This window comes from Equus quagga, chromosome 12, assembly GCF_021613505.1.
Source record: "Equus quagga isolate Etosha38 chromosome 12, UCLA_HA_Equagga_1.0, whole genome shotgun sequence".
Classification (NCBI taxonomy): domain Eukaryota; kingdom Metazoa; phylum Chordata; class Mammalia; order Perissodactyla; family Equidae; genus Equus; species Equus quagga.
This window is the reverse complement of record NC_060278.1, coordinates 100,158,514-100,180,625: the sequence shown is the minus strand read 5'-3', so window position 1 is coordinate 100,180,625 and position 22,112 is coordinate 100,158,514. Positions and strand designations below refer to the sequence as shown.

The window sequence follows — 22,112 nt, the reverse complement described above, 5'->3', positions numbered from 1 at the left end:
ATATGTGGATTTAGTTTGTTAACGTATTCACTGAAATCTTATGTCTGAATTAACCTGCCACGACTTCGAGCTTGTTCTCTCCATTTGGGATGGGATGACGTCCTCACTTAGGACAGATGCGCTCTCAGGGTCTGCAGGCCTCTGAACTTGACCAGCGTTTGGATCTGTGTCCCTGGACAGCCTCTGAAGGCCTAGAACTAGGGTGTGGTCAGGCCACTTGGAGTTAAACGCTCCTGCTTTGTAGAAAATATTGATGTACTAACTTTATGTGCAATTTCTAAAGGGTTTGGAATGTCGGTAACTTGCTTTCGTGTATGTATTTTGTGCATCGGCTCACTTTGTAGTGAAGAATCCTTTGACTCGTGTGGTTTGGGTGCACAACCAGGTTTCCCTCATTTTAAGAAGAAAGTAAGTTTCCCTAAAAGTCTTGATTACACTTCATTTAAAAAAAATGAAATTTTAATTATCTCAAAATAAAAAGCCTTAGGTGGCTCAGTTATTTGATATCGGTCTCCAGTATCTTGGTCACAGTAGACCACATTAGAGTTTACAGTAGGAGAGGCAGAGAGACTGCCATTGCTTCAATCAGGGAGCCTGTATTGAATGTCATTAGATGCCAGACGGCGGACCAGATTCTGGGAAGCAGGGCTGAGTGAGTCACAGCTCTAACTTGAGAAGCTCAGAGAGTGAGTCAGACAATAAAAAAGAAAGAAAAGAAAATTTAAAGAAAGTAAAAAATACAGCACAGACGTTATGTGAGAGTGAAGGTATATGGGGGAGGGGGAGCTCTGAGGAGACCTCTGAAGACTGCCTGGCTTCTGAGTTAAGATTCATATTTCTTCTTAAGATCATTATATTCAGAATTTAATGTATGACTTGTCTTGGGCTGTTTAAAATCCATGCTAAGCCCCTCTGATAGCCTTTATAATATTAAACTCCCTTGTAATAGTGCTGTGCATGTTCTCCTATATTTTCAGAAATAAACCTGTTAGAATTTTGTGACATGGAGCATTATTCATTCTGAAATACCATCCCCAGCTGACACCCAGCCACCCATTCGTCCATTCAGCAAGCATTTGAGTGCTCACTTTGGCAAAGGACTCTTTGAGTTGTTGGAAAAATTCAGCAGTGAACAGAACAGATGAAGTCTTACTCTCGTGGAGCTTGTGTTCAGATGGGAGGGACAGACAGTAAACAACTAATGAAGTGGAAATGAGTAAACGTAAAATGTCAAGTGGTGATGAGTGCAGTGAAGAAAAATAAAGCAAGATAAGGGGATGGGAAGTGAGACCTTAGATGAGAACTAAGGGAGGCAGCCAGCCCTTCACAGCTCCGCACAGAATGCGAGGGTGAGGGAACGGCGAGTGCGAGGGCAGAAGGTCGGCTGCCTGCTGAGGAACCTAAAGATGGGTGCGGTGGCTGACAGAGGGTGAAGAAGCAAGCAGAGGGTGGTAGGAACTGCTGTGGGAGAGGCAGGTGGGGCTCTGTAGGCGAGCTGAGGAGATAGACGGATGCTGCTTACAGGGGGAGGCCGGCGAGGGCTTTGAGTAGGGGGGCGACGGGCTCTAACATACCTTGAAAGGCTCACTGGCCAACAGGCTGTGGGTAGAGACCACGTGCACTAAGAAACCACTGAGGAAGCTGAGGCGGCCGGAGTGGAGATGGTGCAAATGGTCGTATCTGAGATCTCTTTGGAAATGGGTTGGATATGGGGTGTAAGGGAAAGATTTCATATCATGACTCCAAGATTTTTGGCCAGAGCAATCTGGTAAATGTTCGTGCCATATACTGAGGTGGAGGAGTGGGTAGTTTTTGTCTTTTGAGGAGTGCAAGGGAGTTCTGGTTGGAAGGGTTTTAAGTTGGAGAGGCCTATTTGGCATCTGAATAGAGAGGTCTGGGAGGCTGTTAATTGAAAATGTACATTGGAGAGTCAGCAGCTTCCTTGGTCTGCGTAAAATCACTTGGGGAGTAGAGTGGACAAAAACGCAGTCTGGGGGCCATGCCCTGAGGCCGGCAGCCAGTGTGTGGGAATCAGGGAGGCGAGGCCAGCAGCGGGGAGGGAGCAGGGAGAGACGAGGTGCTGCTCAGGCTCAGCTCCGGGACCGGGGGCCGGGGCTGAGGAGAGGGCTGCCTGACGGGGGCAGTTTTGTGAGTGACTGGGTGGGAAAGCCTGATTGGAGTAGGTGCAGGTAGGGTGAGGAACTGCAGGCGAGGCGTCTGGACAGCCCTTTTGAGGGTTTCCTAGGAAGGAACAGAGGGGGTATGGGGTCGAGTGAAGGGTTTTGTTTCTTATTTCATGATGGCTAATACAATGTGCTGATGAAGGTGCCTCAGTACCCTGTGCTAGCTGTTACACCAGGTGCCTTACAGGGTCTGCCTTATCGATTCCTCCTTGCCATCTACAGAGACGGTATTGGGGTCCCTGTTTTGCTGAGGCTCGGGGCACCTTGCGCTGTCACACAGTAGATTGCTAGGGAGTTGCAGAGCGAGGACTTGATCCCAGGCCTGTGCTCTGAGCCCTCTGCTGAGAGATTACAGAATTTTCCCTGAAGCATACTCTGATTCTTATTTGTGGGAGGTGTCTTAGCCATTACTCTGACCAGCCTTTTTAAAACAGCCTGGTAGACCAGCTGTCCTTGTTTGTGACTCTCTGTCTGTGGCATCTGAAGATCATGTGTGTGAGCACACACAGGGAAGCACGGATTGACTTTGTGCTTATCTTGTGACTCTCTGTCTGTGGCATCTGAAGATCCTTTGCTCAATTTTTTGAGTTTTCAACAAATATTTGTCTAAAGCCTACCATGTAAAGGCCAGTTGTTTTTGTGTCACATTGTAAAAATGGGAACTACCACCATAGTCATGCAGATTAATATGTGCTGCCTCAAATCTCTTAGCTTCCTTCTGTTTCCCACCATCTAGGCCTATCAGAAGTCCGATGACGTGTCCCCTTAGGGCATTTGCTCTAGGCAAGTGCTCCTCACTGTGGATCCCCACGTGTTAGTAGTAGCACATCCAAACGTGGCCTCCAGTCCTTCCATCCCATCCTGGACGTTACCCAGGAGATTTGCCTCATCTCTTGCCCTACTCAGAGACTTTTGCAGCTCCCCACTAATTACCCACAGGATAAAGTCCACTTCCTCTTAGCAACATGGCCCCACCTCTATAACTTTCATCAAATTCAGAGGGATCTATGACCCCGTCAACGGTTAAGAAACATTGTCCTATGATAGATTATATTTCTTTCATATGTTTTGATACTGTTTTGTTTTATTAAACTTTTTTTTTTTCGGTGAGGAAGATTGACCCTGAGCTAACATCTGTTGCCAGTCCTCCTCTTTTTACTTGAGGAAGATTGTCCCTGAGCTAACATCTGTGCCAACCCTCCTCTATTTTGCATGTGGCTTGATGAGCCACAGCATGGCTTGATGAGCAGTGTATAGGTCCATGCCCAGAATCTGAACCCACAAACCCTGGGCCACTGAAGTAGAGCATGTGGACTTCACCACCACACCACTGGGCCAGCCCCTGTTTCATGAAACTGTATGTGTATATCTAGTTTCTATAGTGAGACTTTATACTCTGATTGGGAGGCCTCTATTTTTGTTTCTTTTATAGCCCCTACAAGGTCTAGCATGGTCTTGGATAAGTGTTGGATAATTCTGGCGCTGAAAGAAGATGTGTGTGTACGTGTCTGTTACTGCCGAATTTATGTACAGGAAAATTTTGACAAGCAGGTAAAAAGCTTAGCAAATTTCTTTTTTAGTTGCAGTCCTGAAATGTGCGGGGTTTTTGCATGTAAGTGCAGAGTGAGCTCAGTTTTACATTAAACGTGGTGAGCCCAGAGTGGACCCTGACCTAGGAGAATGCAGTATGTCAGCTAACCGGGTGTTGATTAGCCACTTCTGTTTAATTACCAGAAAAAACTAAGTGAACCACTCCATGATTTGTAAATTTTTTGTAATTCCTGATTTCTCTGAGATATTGTTGTTCCCTAAAGTTGACTTTTAATCAATTTTTGAGTGAAAATAAAGTTTATGGCTTAGAAAAAGTGAATTAAAAAGTAACAGTTTCCTTTAGAAGCTATCCAATTTGTGGACTTAAATTCTTCAAGATTTAGCTAAGTAAAGGTTAACAGAGTACTTAACTGCCCAACGCTAGATTAGCCCAACATTTATCAATCTTTACTGCCCTTTCTGACGAAAGACGGGGTTTAAGCCAGCCTGAGCTAAACCTAGGATGTTAGGGCTCATGGATTTTTGAGAACAATTAGGTGACGCTAGATGTTGCAAAGTGGTGGTCCAGAAGCAGAATCTGACCTAGAGACATTTGGCCAGAGCAAAGGCGTGACTGTCCCCTTTAGACAGGACGTGTGTTCTCCAGCTCACCTCAGTTCTGAACACTGCCAGTTGTTTTAAGCCAGACATTAAAGAAATATGCAAAGCCGTACCACTCTTCTCACTATTTTTCTTTTGTTCTTTGGAAAATATAGTTATCTCATAAGGTATGTTATCTGTCTTAACAGGTAATAGTTTATTGTGGTTAGTATTAAATGAATTAAATATTTTTAAAATTTGTTTTAATTTCTAATTCGGTAAATATCAGTAGCTGTAATGTACATAAACAAAGGCTCTTTGAAATCTTCAGTAATTTTCAATAATGTAAAGGGGTCTTGAGACCAAAAAAGTCTGAAAACTGCTGTTCAAATAGAATAAATGCTTATTGTAGTTAATCGGTATATAGCACAGTTATTCTGATATTTATGTGTATATTCCACCTCTTGCTCGGAATATTTCTAGACTGCCTAATAGATATTGGCCAATCCAAAATTTTTCATTTATTAAACTGTTTCTGATGCCTATTTTGTCATTGAATCACCCTATAATGTCACTACTGCAAAAACAACAAAAAGCTGACTTTGCCCTCTGGAGCTCAGGTACTGTTGGACATGCTAACCTAGACACGGTGAGGCTGACGGAGCTGCCTGCTGTTTTGTGCAGTGGTGTGTGTGGGCTTTGCACACTGTTTTTTGGTAATTGCGTGTCTGATCCAGTGGAAATGTCTGTGGGAAGTGTAGGATTCTCTACTAACAGAATATTCCCCTGCTTCACAAGTGAAAATCAAGCCTCGGATAGAACTTGAATTCACTCCCTGTTGTGAAACCAATAGCAAGGAGCTTGTGATACGTGGATTAGGATTTCTTAATCAGATCTGGCTGTTAGAGGAAGAGGTAACCCTTCTAGCCACAAGGATGTTCTTTGCTAAAGTTTATGAGAGGAATAGTCATACCAGAAGTACTTAGTCCAGCCTGATTTAAGTATCTGACGCAAGAAAGTAGCACATTTTTTATCTTGTTGAAAACAGCAACTCGGAGTAGAGGTCACACGTGTGACTTCCGTTGAGTAATGATGGGAGCTGCGGTGCTTTGCCATGTTCCTTTGACTTGAACAAGTTTTGGTAACATTAAAGAACATGGGCCACTTAAAGTTAGTCACTTAGGGAATACCTTTCTAAGACTCCCAGTCTTAGAGAATCCTTGATCCTTGTTGCAGTCAGTGTCATAGAACTGAAGACCTGAAGAAGGTGAGAGAGCATGACTGATGGATGTCTGGGGGAAGAATGTTCCAGGCAGAGGGAATAGCAAGTGCAAAGGCCCAGAGGTAGGCCCTTGCCTACAGTGTGGTTGACAAGATTCCTAAGTTGTTTTCTTTTTTATGCAAATAACATGAGATCATGGTAAATGAAATCAAAATATAGGCAAAGGGGGAGAGGAGGGGATCACCCATAATCCCTGCATCCAGAGATAGCCACTGTTACCGTCTTGGTCTCTACCCTTTCCAATTTTCTTAAGTTTCTTCAGATGTCACTTAGTATCTGTATTGGCTCACTAGGGCCGCCATAACAATATACTACAGACTGGGTGGCTTCACAGAAATGTACTTGCTTACAGTTCTGGAGACTGGAAGTCCAAGCTCAAGGTGTCGGCAGGTTTGGTTTCTTCTAGGCCTTTCCCCTTGGCTTGCAGGCGGCTCCTTCTCACCGTGTCCTTGCATGGTCCTTCCCCCATGCATGCTGCTTTCCTGCTGTCTCTGTGTGTCTGAATTTCCACATAAGGACACCAGTCCACTTGGATCAGGGCCCACCCAAGGGCCTCATTTTAACTTAATCCCCTCTTTACAGGCCCTCTTTCCATATATAGTTGTATCCTGGGGTGCTGGGAATTAGGGCTTCAACATACGGGTTTGAGGGGATACAGTGCAGCCCATTATGCCATCTGTGAACAAGCACATCAGATACTTGTCGGTCTTCCTTTCACTGATTCTGTGCTCTTAGGGTAGTCGTTTTTTACTAGTGCAGGCTTATAAATTAACCAGTAGTAATAGCAATAGTAATGCACAGTGATTTTTTTTCCCCTAAGCCAAATTAGTTAGATTATTAAAGATTTAGATTTAACTCTTTCTGAACAAGACATTGTATTGTCTGGCTTTTTGCTTATAATGTCACAGACATCCTTCAGTTTTGTGTTTGCTGGAGGAGACTTAATCCAGTATAACTGAATAATCCAGTTGGCTATTCTGTGAATGAAAAAGGCCAGTGTTTTCCAAATGAACCATTCAAATGTGCTTTCAGGTGTTTGCTGCTTTCTTTCAAGTACCGTCTGTGCTATTTAATATTTTTCTTCAATCAACTGACTTATATTTATTTTGAAAGGAAACTTGTACCATCGTCATAAATGGGAAGTTAGTATAATATTACTTGCCCCAAATAAGTTGTTCTTAAATCCATGACTGTACAGTACAGCGTCCGCCATGTACCGCCTGCGATCATCAAATGCACCGCTAGCAACTCCATCCTTCCGGTGGCTCAGGCCAGAAGCGCGAGCGCCATGGCGGCCTCCTCACACATTTCCCAGGCACCTAACAGCAGATCTTACCAGCTCAGACCTCTCAAATATCTAGGGTTGTGTTACTTCTCACCATCCGTACTGCTGTCACCTTGGTCCAAGCCAGGATTATGTCTTGATAGGGTTGTTGCAGTAGTCTCCCAGCTGTTTGTGCTCTAGCTCCTTCACCATATTCTTCCCACAGCAGTCAGAGGGAGCTTGTTAAAAACAAGTCAAGGGGCCGGCCCGGTGGTGCAGCAGTTAAGTTTGCACGTTCCACTTTGGTGGCCCGGGCTTCACTGGTTCGGATCCCAGGGGCGGACATGGCACTGCTTGGCAAGCCATGCTGTGGCAGGCGTCCCACATATAAAGTAGAGGAAGATGAGCAAGGATGTTAGCTCAGGGCCAGTCTTCCTCAGCAAAAAAGAGGAGGATTGGCGGCAGATATTAGCTCTGGGCTAATCTTCCTCAAAAAAAGAAAATGAATAAATAAAAATAAAAAAATAAAAACAAGTTAGGTCCCATCACTCCTCTGCTCAGAACTCTGGTGGCTCTTCGTGTCACTCGGTAACAGCTGGAGTCCCGAGTTTCCTGCTGCGCTTCCATCTCGCAGACTTGGTTTTAGCTAAATTGGCGTCTTTGCTGTTCTCTGACACGCTGGGCAAGGCCCTACTTCAGGGGCTTTGCACTTGCTGTTCCTCAGCCCGGGATGCCCCACTCACTGTCTGCAAGTCAGGCTCCGCCCTCTTCAGGTCTCCTGTCGTGACGCCTGATTGCTGTGAGGCTTTCCTTGACTACCTGTTTAAGATTGTGCTGCCTCTCCCCCATTACTCTCTGCTGCAGGCCACCACCAGCTGTCACACTGCACAGTTTGCCTATTTTGTCAATTATGTATTTCCCACTAGAAGGTAAGCTCCGTGAGGGCGGGCGTTGTTCTGTTCCCTGCTTATTCTGCAGTGACATGTAGAAGTACCTGACATGTAGAAGATGCTCAGGTATTTATTGCAATGGAACTAATAGTAGCGTCTGCCTCACGCTTTGGGAAGTACTGAGATATACTGCGAACAGGGCCTCTCCCGCTGTCCCGAGCCCCTCCAGTGGGTCTGTCTTCACAGTCATATGTTGAATACTGCTTGCCTCTGAGAATCTGGCCATTTGGCAGCTCAACACTTAAGGCAGAGAAAGCTTGTAACTTGTCTAGATCCTGAGATATTTCCAAAGGAAATAGTCCAAATGCCAGGGAAAGAGGGAGAAGGAGGGAGAGGCCGGCAGGATTGGGTCGGAGAGCAGCCTTAGGAGTGCTGCTCTGTGCCCAGGTGCTGGGTGGGAGGCAGTCGGTCCCCTGCCCCCCACAGCCTCTCCGCCCTCTGGCCCCAGGGCCCAGCTCCATTCTGGAAGACGTCCAGACCCAGCTCAGGCCTCGGCCTGAAGTCGGGTGTACTGGCTCCAACCTGTGAGATATCTTTGTGTGCTTGCTTCCGTGAGCTGCTCACCAGGCTTTGGGATATTTGGAAACAAGTAAATGAGAGAGCTGGCTGCTCTCTTTGAGCTTTTGCACAAGTTAAGAGAGAAACTATGGCTTAAATAATTGTAAATTCACCTTCATTGACTTAGTTGATCAAGAGGACACCGTTGTTATAATTTAATACTGCCTGGGCGGCTGTTCTTCCTAAGGTAGTTTGAGAGTCACTCCAACAAATTAGCATACCCTAGCCTCAGAAATGTGTAATAAGAACAAAACAAAAGAAGTAGCCTCTGTTCTTCCAAGACACTTTTGTTAGCACTTGATATTGATGGTTTTCATCATAAACTGGTGGACCCAAATTATTCGACATGTGAACCCTTTAAGAAATTTGTCAAAGCCGTGGGTTTGGGGGGGGGAGTCTGTCTCGGCTTGGTTGTCTAGCCCTGCTTTAGTCATCATTCACTTGTGACAGAACCGTGTGCCCGCCCTTCTGGTTGTGCGTGTTGATACAGATAGCTTTGTAAACAGCAAGTTTGAGGTACAGGAGATATCAGCAATTTTTTGCATGTTAGCATCATTATTCCCAGGTAGTGATAATGAGCAGCTAGCTCTAGGCTTACAGGTTCCCCTGGAGTTGCTAGTATCTTGAATTTCTTTCCATTTATTTTAGGAGTAAAAGTCCCTCGCAATTTCCGACTGTTGGAAGAACTCGAAGAAGGCCAGAAAGGAGTAGGAGATGGCACAGTTAGCTGGGGTCTAGAAGATGACGAAGACATGACACTTACAAGATGGACAGGGATGATAATTGGGCCTCCAAGAGTAAGCGTCGAGCTACGGCTATAAATGTCAATGTCTTAAATTCACTGTGCCTCCTTTTAAAAAATATTAGCCTTATCACGGAAAAAGCTCACCAATGGTATATTTTCTGAAATGTGGCTATTCTTTTTTGACCAGTTTCAGTTTATATATTTGAACCTCCTCTGATGCTGTTTAATCCCTCTAAATGGTAAGCAAAAACCTGTTTAGATTCCTAGTGTGAATTTACATGACAATGTAGACAGTGAGGTTTGAGGTAATTGTACCCTCAGGTGTAGTTTAGAACACTCTTGGGCTTATGAAACAACAAGGCTCCGGATAAAGCCAACGTTCCTGGAGACAGAGTCCACGTGAACTTTAATGCCTTCACGGTTGTGGTTTTCATTCATTGTTCCCCAGTTCTGCCGTGCATCTGCAGCCTAATCCATCGGGCCATTCAACAGAGCATGACCGCCTGCCTGATCCGCTCTGGTCTGTTCCAGGCACTGTTAGGCCCAGAGACCTTTGCAAAGAAGATGAAGACAATGGGGATGGGGAAAGTGACCTCTCTTTTTAGGGCTTTATGATTTGTGAGAGTTCCCAGTCTTCGTAATGCCAGATCACCTTTTTTTATGGCACATAGTAACCCCCACCCCCAATGTAATTTAATTCTCAGGAGAACCCGTTGTTACGTGCTACTGCTCTGTGGCTGCACTGCATTTACAGATGAGGGACAGACTCAGAGAAGTGAAGTGACCTGCCCAAAGTCCCATCGCTGGTCATTCCCACACCAGCTCTGACTCCAGGGCCTCTGCTCCTAGCCAACTGTGCTATGTTGTCGCCCTCCTGGTTATATTTTGTTTTCATCTGTTCCCATTATAGAATTTTCCAGAGTGTTAAGTAGTAATTTGATGTAGGAGTGAAGAAGTAGATTCCCATAATGCGACTCTTACTTGAGACAAGCAATCAGAGATTATCCTGAACGTAGGGGAACTTTGCTGTGTCTGCTTGTGCTTAAGGATGGTGAAGTTCATTCACTCTTTTCACTGCAAGCAAGGTTCGAGGTAGGAGGACACGTAGGACGTGGCCCCGGCTGAAACAAGGAAGAGCATCGTGCTCATTGTTAGACGGTCTGTCGTTCATGTTAGACTGTCATGAACGCTCGTGGTGAACAACTGGCTTTGCCATTTAATGTTACTTCCTGAGTCATTTTTGTGACCCTGTAGTTTTGTTTTTTGGATTTTTAAAAAAATATTCAATCTGTTTTTACTCATTTCTAGATCTTTTTTTAATCCCTGAAAGCCAGGATTTCCTGTATCTGTAAAATACTGGGGAGAAGCTGCTCTGGAAGGCTTGTTCACAGGGATCGTTTTTCTTGCTGTCTCTGAAAGTCATGTGGTGATGACCTCCTTCACTGCGTTTCTTCTCTTCCCAAGAGTGGCTTCGGTTTCTTAGGGAGGAGAACTATTCTTCCCTCCTCCTTACTCTCCAGAGCTCCTGGAAATGACTCAGAATGGAGTAGCAGTTAATAGATTTGTTAATCAAAAGACTGATTTTCAGGTTCTAACAAATTAGGAACGAACCATGGCACAGCGTTGTGAACACACTGAATACCACTGAACTACACACTTGAATAAACGAACAGATAAAATGAACCGCTGAGTTCTGTTGAAAAATTCTATTCCACCTGAAACACGTTAGATTACCCTGAGTTTCAGTTTATCGCTTTCCAAAGAAGGCTACTTTCAATGACTAGCTAGAGTATGCAAGGTACTTTCCATACATCCTTTTTTTTTTTAATAACAGGTTTATTGAAATATAATTCACATACCATAGAATTCACTTACTGTGGAATACACTCTTAAAGTCTACAGGTCAGTGATTTTTTTTATTCAGAATTGTACAACGATCATTAATTTCAAAATGTTTTCATTACCCCCAGAAGAAACTTCACACCCATTGGCAGTCACTCCCCTTCTGACCTCTACCCCTCACTCTTGACAATTACTAATTTGCTTTCTGTCTCTATGAATTTGCCTGTTATGGACGTTTCCTATAAATGGAATGATACAATATGTGGTCTTTTGTGACTGGCTTTTACTTAGTGTCTTCAAGGTTCATCCATGTTATAGCGCTTGATCAGTAGTTCACTCTTTCCTATGGCGGAGTAATAGTCCATTATGTGGATATACCATATTTTGTTTATCCATTAATTAGTTGATGGGCATTTGGATTTTTTCCACTTTTTGCCTATTATGAATAGTGCTATTATTCATAGCAAACATGCTATACACATTTTTGTGTGGACTTGTTTTTTCAGTTCTCTTAGATATATACCCAGAAGTGGAATTATTGAATCATATGGTCACTCTATGTTTAGCATGTTAAAGAACTGCCAAACTGTTGTCCAAAGTAGCCACACCATTGTGCATCCCCCAGCACGGTGCGAGGGTCCAGTCTCTCCACACCCTCACCCATACTTGTGATGATCTGTCTTTTTTACCCTATAGTTTTGATTGCCCTGGCTCCCCAAGGTTAAAAGCAAAGTCATAAAAGGAACTGACTGCTTCTGGGTGCTTCCTGTGACCGACCTAGTTTATGAATAGCTGCAAGGTATATGCTGTGCCTCTGGGACATCAACACTGTCATTAAAGCGTCTACATGGAGCGCTTGAGTGACTCAGCTCCCTGTTACATTTTTGTTACTGTATTACCCAAAAGGAAATCCTCCATCAAAATTTTAAAGGTATATGCCATTATGACCCAGCAATTCTGCTAGGAATTTACTCAGCTTTTCTTGAATGTATTGCCCAAAAGCTTATATGTACAAAATTTCATGCAGCGTTTTCAGTTGTAGCAAAATATTGGGAGCACCTCATTGTCTTTCAGTGGACCATATTATGTCCTGTTTAGCTGTTGAAAAGAGAGAGACAGATTTGTGTGTGCTGAAATGGAATGATCACCATGATGCTTAAGTGAAGAGGTGAGGTTCAAAGCAGTGTACAGAATATGCTGCCGCTTGGGGTTGGGGAGGGGGAGAGGAAGAGGCCATGCATGCACTCGTGCTTCTGCGTGCTTAGAATACTTTTGGCAGAGCATAAAAGAAGCTAGTGACAGTGGTTGCCTTCTTCAAAAGGGATTTGGCTGACTGGGGCCAGGGTAGAAAGGAGACTTACTTTTTACAACCTTTTTGTACTCTTCGAGTGTGCTTCGAGTGTATTTATTGTTTGAATACTTTTCTTTTTAAAGGAAATCAAGTCTTCCAAACCTAGAAGTAAAACTTCCCATCTGAGTACCCCTTGCAAAATTCTAGCAAATGTCCAGCTGTCCACAGCGTTAGGTGGGGAGTATTTCTTCCCCGCCCACAGAGGGGTTCCCGGTAGCCAGGGTGTAGAGCAGAGTTTCTGAGCCTCAACACTAGTGACGTTTTGGGCTGAGTCGCTCTTCATTGTGGGGCCGTCCTGTGCATTACAGGATGTTTAGCAGCAGCCCTGGTGTCTGCTCGCTGGATGCCTGTAGCCCCTCCCTCCCCTACTTGTGACAGCCTTAGCTGTCTCCGGGTGTTGCCTGATTCCCACTGCTCCTCAGCAGGTGGGTGGGGGGTGGGTTGTGCAGAATTGCCCTGGTTGAGAAGCAGTTGTGCCTCTGTGATCCCCAGATCGTGTTTTTATGTGGGGGTTAGAGCCTGGGTGTGTGTTAATACACATACTATCTAAAAGGACTGAATGCTTTCTTAAGAGCGGAGCATAATTGCAGGAGTGTGAAATAGAAGGAAAGGATCCTTGCCCTGTTTTATTATACTCCCCACAGGATGAAAACTGGTCACTTGGCGTGTGGGGTGTTTCTACTGGCTTTTGCTGTAGGTATGCAGACATATATACATATCCTTTTAATAAAAATGGGACCTTGCTGTGCATAATGTTTTGCAGCTTCATCTTTTGCAGTTTAACAGAGGGTGGACATCTTTCCATATGAGTGCATAGTGGCCTGTCTCTTTTTTAGAAGCTTTAAGTTACATGTCTAATATATGAATGTATTCTCGTAAAAATTTTCAAACAATGCAGAGTAGGCAGAGTAAGAAGTTCGCTTCGTTCCCTTAACTGTCTGTGTCGGTCAGGAAAGGAGAAACCACACTAGGTATTTGAGCAGAGAGAATTTAATGTAGGAAGTTGATCAGATAGGTGGACTGAAGGCACACTGTGGGAACACAAAGCTAACACTCCTGGAAACGGGAACCACCCCCGGGGCTGGGGCACCAGAACCCAGCACCTGGAGGGAGGTCCCCTCTGCTGCTGGCCCCGTGGGGGTGGGGCAGCCTGGCTGGGGAGCCCTCAGAGACCGGAAGCTGCTCCTGCTGCCCAGGTGAGGAGCTCCTGCTGGGGTGAGCTGGCGGGAACAGACAGCAAGTGGGAGGAGCAAGGGTCTCCTCCTCTTTATGTTAGGATTGTGCAGTTAGCGCTTAGTCTTTGAGTTGTAGACTATTCAGGTGGCACCAGGATTGAATTAGAGAAACGAGTAATTGATCCTGCTGTGAGATGGGTCCTGTGGCTCACCCAGAAGGATACCGTGACTGGGGGGAAGAGGGGAGTTCTGTACAAAGGAAAGTTGTGTCTTGTCGCTGTCTAGAGAGGTGAGTGCAGCTGCTGCTTAGTGAGCTCCAGGCCCACCTTTCTCTGCTCTGCCTTGGCTGCTGAGGCTGGCACTCCGCACTTCCTTCGGCAGCGGCTTCCTGTGAGGTTCCTCCACTCAGGGACACAGGAAGGAGCCTGAAAGGCACGGAGAAGGGACTTGCTCCTTCCTGTTTGCCTCTTGTTCCGTCTGCGCCACTCTGGAAGTGACCCTTCATCCTGTCATCAGTGGGTTCCAGCCTCCGTTTGGGGCCACTCCCAGAACTGCCTTTGCGGCGCCCCCTCCTCAGAGGTCTGAGTGCCGCTCGGGAGACATTTCTCTGAGCCTCTGGGGCTAACAAACTGTGACTTGTTCCCTTCGCTCCCCCGGCCTTAAGGGTCACCCCCTCTCCCTGCAGTTACTACCTCTGCACTAGCGCAGGTTCCCTTTGTAAAGCTTTTTTCAGTCCAGTGACCCCTGTCTCACCAGCTCCATATACTGAATTCTCTGTTAAAATACCTAGCATGGTGTCTTTTTTCCTGGCTCATCCCTACCTTCCTCTCCACGTTGCCTCTGAGCAGCAGTTTGGTGCGTCTCCTTTCACACCTCTTTCTGTCATTTACCTACCTGTCTCCATCCTCAGGCACTAAGATCTTCTCAGGCTCCACACAGTCTCACTTTTTAGAGGGCCCGCCCTTGTTTCTGACACAGCATATGCCCACACTGTACATTAAACGTAATTTTTATATAATTTTTAAATATAATTTTTATATAATTACATAAGATTTGCATAGAGTAGCAGTCAACTAGTTGACCTGTCACCTTTTTATATATTATTTTAGATTTTGTAATTTTCTTTGCATATTTTTGTAGTCAGTACCTTTTTCCTTTTCTCATATCTCATTTTTTAAATAAAAATTTTTTTTTTTTTTTGAGGAAGATGAGCCCTGAGCTAACATCTGCCGCCAATCCTCCTCTTTTTGCTGAGGAAGAGTGGCCCTGAACTAACATCCGTGCCCATCTTCCTCTACTCTATATGTGGGACGCCTGCCACAGCATGGCTTGCCAAGCGGTGCCATGTCTGTACCCGGGATCCGAACCAGGGAACCCCGGGCCACCAAAGTGGAATCTGTGCACTTAACTCTGCGCTACTGGGCTGGCCCCTTTTAAATAAGTTTTATACTACTTTTAGATTTACAGAAAAGTTGCAAAGGTAGTATAGAAAGTTCCCGTATACAACTCCCCCCATTGTTAACATATTAGTATAGTACATTAGTCACAACCGTGAACCAATAGTGATACATTGTTATTAACTATAGTTCATCGTTTATTCAGGTGTTCCTAGTTTTTACTCATAAGTCTATTTCTGTCTATTTTCTGTTTCAGAACCCTATCCAAGATACCACATTATATTTTGTCGTCATGTCCTGGGCTCCTTGTGGCTGTGACAATTTCAGGTTTTTCTTGTTTTTGTTGCCTTGGACGGTTTTGAGGAGTGTACTAGTTAGGTATTTTGTAGAATGTCTCTCTACTGGAATTTGATGGTTTTCTTCATGATTAGGCTGGCATTATCTCGTGTATATTTCAGACCCAGGAAAAGATTGTCATCTCTACACTCTGGGTCTCTAGTACCTATTGGATGAAGTGGCCTGTGTGCACGTACGTACAGCCGAGTCGCAGGGAAGTGTCTGTCTGCGTTTATAGGTTGTCCATATTCTGCAACTCACTGGCTCGACCAAGAGCTGTGTTTTGGCAGTCTGTGTGTGTCTGGACCACAGCTTTTGAAAAGGCTACAAAGTACCTGATTATTTGAATATGCCATATTTGTTTAGTCCCTTGCAGGTGGACACTTAGATTGTTTACAGTTCTTTCTGCTTTGCGGACACTGCTGACATGTTTGTGCACAGGTACTCCATCCATAGGAAATTCCTAAAGACGGTCTCGCTGGTCTGAGCACGCCTGGTTCACGTTTTGATGGGCTCTGCCAATCACCCCATGAAGTTCAAGCCACGTCAAAAAAGAGGAAAGTGTTTGTTTCATGATCAAATATTGAATCTTAAGAGCTGTGTTCCTCAGAGAGACAGAATGTTCCAGCAAGTCTCCATCAGGCACATTTCCCTTCCTCTTCTTGAAACCTTTTCAGCAGCTCCCTGGAGCATTCGTAAACAAAACAAAAGAAGCAAACCAAAACCCTGTTTTCTATGAATGGCTTCCTTTGGGCTTTTTGATGACCCTTCAGGTGTCTCTGTTCTCATGACCTGAGGCATTTTTTACTGTGTTCTGGTGAAATTGGCAGTTGAACGTTAGTGGTCAGAAATTCAATATTTATTTTATTCTTTCTAAGAAGTTAGTCATAGCATGGGTATTTCTAAGTTAGACTTCATAGTGTCAAGAGCACTGTTATGATTTCAGTTATCAAATCTGTTAGCCATGCAGCTTCGTAACCATTTCGATGCTGTTGTTGACAATGATCGTGAGATTTTATCAACTCTGGTAAGCCGCAAAACCTGCCAGCAGATGAATAAATTGGTACGTCAGAGCCTCCGAAATGTGGTATCCGATATTTTAAAAGACTGATTTGGGTGATTACCACAAGCCCATGCCCCCGGGGACGTTTCTGTGTAAGAAATCCTGCCTTTGGATTGTGTGACGGCCGCCCCGAGTGTGAGTGCAGGACACAGCCAGAGGCGGGTCTGGGATCCACGTGGTCAGCAGACACTTAGGGCGAGGGTGCTGCTGGAGACCACACTGGGTGCTGAGGACGGGCCTCGGCTGCTGTTTCCCACGAATCTGGAAATCGTGCCCCTGTTTGCTTCCTACTTGTTATGTTTACTCAGTGAATTTGTTTTCTCTGAGGAACTCCTTAACTGCACCAAGATGTTCATTGTATGTAAGCATGAAGCGCAGCGCTCATTGGTCAACAAACGTTTGCATACCTGCATACCAGTCCTGCCTCCGTGGTCCGTGTTTGCTGAGGGAGGTCTGACGCCAGGCAGAGTGTCAGTCTTCAGATGAGGGGCCAGGAGGGCTCTGAGAGAGCACTCGAGCCGCTGAGGACGCAGGGGGCGGCTGGCGTGGGGCCCCCGCTAGAGGGATCTGGGCACCTTTGCAGGTAGGAAGGAGGCCAGAGGGGCTGGGTCGGGGGGGAGAAGAGTAAAAGCAGAGAACGGCAGGGGTGTGCTGGGTCCAGCCCGGGAACTTGAAGGAACTTCCTGCCCAGGTCACCGGGGAGCCCTTGGAGGGGTTCAGCCGGCAGGACAGTTTCCAGTGTTAAAGGGCCGTCAGGCCGCTGTGTGGAGAACGGACTGTCGTGGAGCTAGAGAGAGCAGGGGCCAGGGTGACTCAGGTGCGGTTTGGGGGTGGAGGGAAGGGGCGGGTGTAGGACCTCTTGGAGATCGAAGCTGGGACTTTTTCATCGGCAGGGGGTACGAGAAGGGGCTTGTGGCTGGCGGCTGTTTCTGCTTGAACTAGCGGCTAGGTGGCGGTCTGCTTCCTAGGGAAGGAGGGAAGAGGAGCAGGTTGAGGCTCGGTGGAAATCCAGAATTGAATTGTTTTTTATAGTTTGGGGTCTCTGTTAAGTGGATGTGAAAGGTTTCTATGGGTATAGTATGAATGCCTTCTGAATCTTAAAATATGTCCCAGCGTTTTTTATTAGGGGCAGGCGAGTATTTAGACAAAATGTTTCAAGGATTTAAATCACAGTCTGTGATTTATTCCCCCCAAAGACCGCTAGATGTCGCTGTTTACTCAGGAACTCTTACTCGTGCATCCTGCACTGAGGAAGGGACACGGGTGCCTGCGAGGGGGACCCGTAGGAAGGTGGCACCTGCCTTCTAGGGGGCCAGTATGATGGGGAGATGTCACCCTTTGGTGTGGTCTTCAGACGCAAGTGATAACAATGTGACGTCATATAGGACAGAAAACTACAGGCTAGCCTTCTGTCCTGTCTGGTGTTTGAATGGGGTCTTAAAGGTTGTGTGGTAGCGGAGGGGTGGGCAGGACACTCTAGGCAGAAGGAACAGCCTGGCAAAGGCAGCACATTTTGCTCCCTGGCGGGGGTGGCTGGACTTTGCTATGTTTCTCAGCAGAAGCGTGGTGGCGTTTGAAGAAGGGCTGCGGTTCTCTGTGCGGGCCTGGCGTCCTTGGCCCCCACCGCGCACGCGGAATGCTGGCGGCCTCTCGGACAGCGGGGAGGCTGGTGCCTTCCAGCTGAGGTCTCTTGCGCAGTGCACAACCCCCAGTGGAGACGAGGGGCAGGCAGCTCTCCTGTCGGCGCCCCACCCCACCGTGTGCTGCATTTGCAGTTCCCTAGAGAGTCGCCTGCCTGTTCCCATGGTGGCATTTCATGCACCGGGTGATGATGCTGGCATGAGCAGACATGTGCTGTGGCCTTCCAGAGGGAAGAAGGCCCCTTACACGCCTTCTCCGGAGTGCGGGACAGGTTTGCCAAGGAGAGAAGTTAACACAAAAACAAGTCCGTCGGATGGGACTGAATATACAAGCTTAAAACTGCAGCGATCTTAGCTTAAGTTTTCTGTCTTCTTTTGATTCCCACAAGGCGAGAATTCATGCAGACTAGTGTAGGGACTAGTTACTGCTAACCCAGCAAATAACAGGTAGACTTTGTGTAATGGAGCACGTGCACAGGAATAAATAGGATTTCTGAAGTTCTGCCTTTTTGAATTCTTTGTTTCTAATTGCCTGACATGTCTGTACCCTTTTTTTCCAGACAATTTATGAAAACCGAATATACAGCCTTAAAATAGAATGTGGACCTAAATACCCAGAAGCACCCCCCTTTGTAAGATTTGTAACAAAAATTAATATGAATGGAGTTAATAGTTCTAATGGAGTGGTAAGTTGTTTTTTCTGCCCCTACTTGCTCCTCGGGCTTGAGAAATGCTTTATGCGTTACCTAACCCTTTGGGCCTGATCCCGTGTGTTCCTTGCTTGCTTGACAATGGAATACACTGCAGTGCGAGTGTGTGTGGACTCGGGCTGGAGGCCTCTGCTTGGTTGTGTTTAACCGTCGCTCTTACAGCACTTACTCTGGGCCAGTCACTCTGAGCTGTGAGCTCATTCAGTCTTCCTGATAGACACCCATGAGGTAGAGATGGGGAAACTGAGGCACAGAGGTGAAAGAACCTGCCCAGGGTCATACTTTTACCTCATGGGCCTTCCTTGTGGACCACTGGTACAGAATAGTTTTTTCCTTTAATGGCCTTGCTTTTTTAACTTACTTTTACTACCATTTTCACTACCATGAATGGAAATGAGTCTCACTTGTCATTCAGGACGGCAGCGATGGCAACAATAGATAGTACAAAACAAAGCCAAGTTACTAAATTCCTCCTCACCTGTCGCTTGCCAGAGGCCCGAGCCTTTGAGACCTGCTCTCGCTCGGAGGGGAGACCCGCAGTGGTCCAGGGCATTGCACGCTGGCATCGCGGGGCATCGCCTTTGTTTTGAGGTATTCAGAAGATTTGAAAGAAAACTGCAAAGAGATAAGCCTGTTCCTGTGTGTTCAGTGTTTAGTGTTGTGTCTGAGCTCCACCTAAAGTCCTGAACCCACTCGACCCACAGCTTGGGGATTTCTTTTGGGGAATGCTGCACTAACTTGAGAGAGTGTGACAGTGAGGCAGGCAGGCCTTGTCACTGTAGCCTGGGTCTGGGCCACCGGTTGCCTCTGCTCTCCCTTCTGCCCTGCACATCTCGATCGTCCGTCCCTGGGTGTAGAGTCAAGAAAGGACAGGCCCTGAGCAGAGGCAGCAGCTGGCCCGGGAGCAGGGCATTGTTTTTAGAGCCGGTTGGGTTGAAGCTCGCCAAGTGTCAGGGCCACTTCTCTGAAGGTGGCTTTACTTATCCATAAATTCCTTCTCTTAAACGGTGAGGGGTTTGGACACAGAAGGGGAAAAACGGACCAACCAGAGGGAGGGAATCATGCAGGTATTCCGTGTGTCAGACGCCATTGTGAGGTCGCGTGTTCAACTTGAAAAACGCGTTTTACTCCAGTTTGTTCTGTAGCTGAACTCCAGCCTACAGCTGTTCTTTTGTTTGAGAGCCTGGCAGTAATTTGGGTTTTGTTTGCCCTTTTGTAGGTGGACCCAAGAGCCATATCAGTGCTAGCGAAGTGGCAGAATTCCTATAGCATCAAAGTTGTCCTGCAGGAGCTCCGGCGCCTGATGATGTCTAAAGAAAATATGAAGCTGCCCCAGCCACCGGAAGGACAGTGTTACAGCAATTAATCACAGAGAAACCGCAGGCCCTCCCCCCGTTCGATTTAAGCAGTCTTCATTTTCCACAGTAGTAAATTTTCTAGATACGTCTTGTAGACCTCAAAGTACTGGAAAGGAAGCTCCCATTCAAAGGCAATTTATCTTAAGATACTGTAAATGATACTAATTTTTTGTCCATTTGAAATATATAAGTTGTGCTATAACAAATCATCCTGTCAAGCGTAACCACTGTCCACGTAGTTGAACTTCTGGGATCAGGAAAGTGTATTTAAATTGGTTCCCATCATCGCCGGTGGGCACATCTAACTCAACTGTGAAAAGACACGTCACACAATCACCTTGCTGCTGCCTCCACGGCCTGGGCCTCTGCCCCCACCCCCACCCCCGCCTCCCCCGCCCCCTGCAACAGCCCTCCAGCTCGGGCGGCTGGCTAGAGCAGGTGTGAAGGTGTCAGGTCACAGCCTGTGGGACTCCTGCTGGGCGTGGGTGCTCATCTGCACCCCTGGTTTCTTTTTTTAAGTCTTAAATGACGCCCCCGTTCCGAGCCATGGTCCTTTCCCCACTCTCCACTACCACCCTTGGCCGAAGCATAGATTGTAACCCCCTCTGCTCCCCTCTGAAATGGGCGTTTGGTAGGGAATGCAGGGCTTTCCCCATATCTTCTCCCATACCTTTATCGAGGGGCGCTGCTTTTTCCTTCCTCCTCCTCAAGTCCCTTTTCTCACCGTACCCACCCAGCACTTTCCGTGACACTTCCTTGCTTTGGCCAGAAGCCATCAGGTGAGGTTGGAAAGCCTCTGGCCTCCCTTCTTTAGTTTGGAACCACGTTTACTTACTCTCCCCCACCTGGGAAATGAATATTGGGTCCTCAGCCCTGCCGCCCTCTGCTGTCATCAGCGGATGCGTTTTTTTTAGCTCAGGTTTTGCTAAGGTGAAAAGAACAGTCACCGGGGTTGCTCAGACCTGCCGGCTCTCCAAGTCCTTGGTGGTTGAACTTGGAGAGGGGCCACAGAAGACGCTTGTAGGCACACACGGTCCCTCTGAATGAATTGTTTCTTTGCCTGTAATTGCTTTTGCTTTTAAAAATGGAAGAAGTTTAAACAGGGCTCTCGTTTGGTCATCCTTGCAATCCACTTGGGTCGAGTGTGGAATCTGACAACTGGAACAAAAAGAACCTTGAATTCGGTGCATACTTTGGTTGTGGTGCTGCCACTTCTCACGGTCCTCAGCGGGGATTAAGAAAGAGCTCGGTGTGCATGGCAGAGCCCCGACGTTGGCGGGCGTGACTTCCTGGCAAATTGCTGCGTTTTTCCACTTTTCTGTTCAGGACCACTAAATGCTGAGATGTGGATGCATACCGAAATAAAAGCAATTCATTGTGTTCTAAAGGTTTTCTTTTAATTTAGTGTTCGTGTAAAACCACCTTTTGAAGCAGCAACTATCAAGTCCGAAAGGCAGTTGATGTTTCCATTCATCTTTTTCTGGGGAAAACCTTAGCTCTAAGGATTTACCATCCTGTGAGTAAAGTTTAACATAACAGTATTCCATAAGGAGCCTTTTTATTGTCAGACCATTGCCTGATTTTAATATAATAAAAAAAAGTGTGCATTAATATTTAAGAAGCTGTACTCTTCTTCCTATTGACATATAATTTATTTAGAAACAAATTTAGGGGCCGGCCCGGTGGCACAGCAGTTAAGTGCGCATGTTCCACTTCTCAGCGGCCGGGGGTTCGCCGGTTCTGATCCCGGGTGCGGACGTGGCACTGCTTGGCACACCATGCTGTGGTAGGCGTCCCACGTGTAGAGTGGAGGAAGATAGGCACGGATGTTACCTCAGGGCCAGTCTCCCTCAGCAAAAAGAGGAGGATTGGCAGCAGTTAGCTCAGGGCTAATCTTCCTCAAAAAAAAAAAGAAATTTAATGTTTTGATGCTTTGGGATTCAGACTGACACCCTAAAACAGGGATTGGCAAACTTTTTCTACAAGGGGCCTAAGTTAGTAAATATTTGGGCTTTGTGGGCCAAGAGGCAAAACAAAGGTATTATGTAAATATTTATTTAACAGAAAACAAATTTCTACAAATTTTTTTAATGGTAAAATTCAAATTATAATAATTGAGTATAATTTT

General features: G+C 46.1%; 1 protein-coding gene across 3 annotated transcripts in view; it reads left to right on the top strand.

Annotated features, from left to right (window-relative positions):
- Positions 1 to 21,595, top strand: part of UBE2V1 (ubiquitin conjugating enzyme E2 V1) — a 28,632-nt gene extending 7,037 nt beyond the window's left edge. For 2 of the 3 annotated variants that reach the window (XM_046679735.1, XM_046679737.1), the window contains exons 2-4: positions 9,016 to 9,164; positions 18,477 to 18,602; positions 19,846 to 21,595. In XM_046679735.1, coding sequence (XP_046535691.1) covers positions 9,016 to 9,164; positions 18,477 to 18,602; positions 19,846 to 19,992 — 422 coding nt within the window. In that variant the 3' untranslated portion in view covers positions 19,993 to 21,595. The remainder of the gene's footprint in view (positions 1 to 9,015; positions 9,165 to 18,476; positions 18,603 to 19,845) is intronic. The other variant, XM_046679736.1, reaches the window with a different exon arrangement.
- The last annotated feature ends 517 nt before the right edge of the window (positions 21,596 to 22,112 follow it).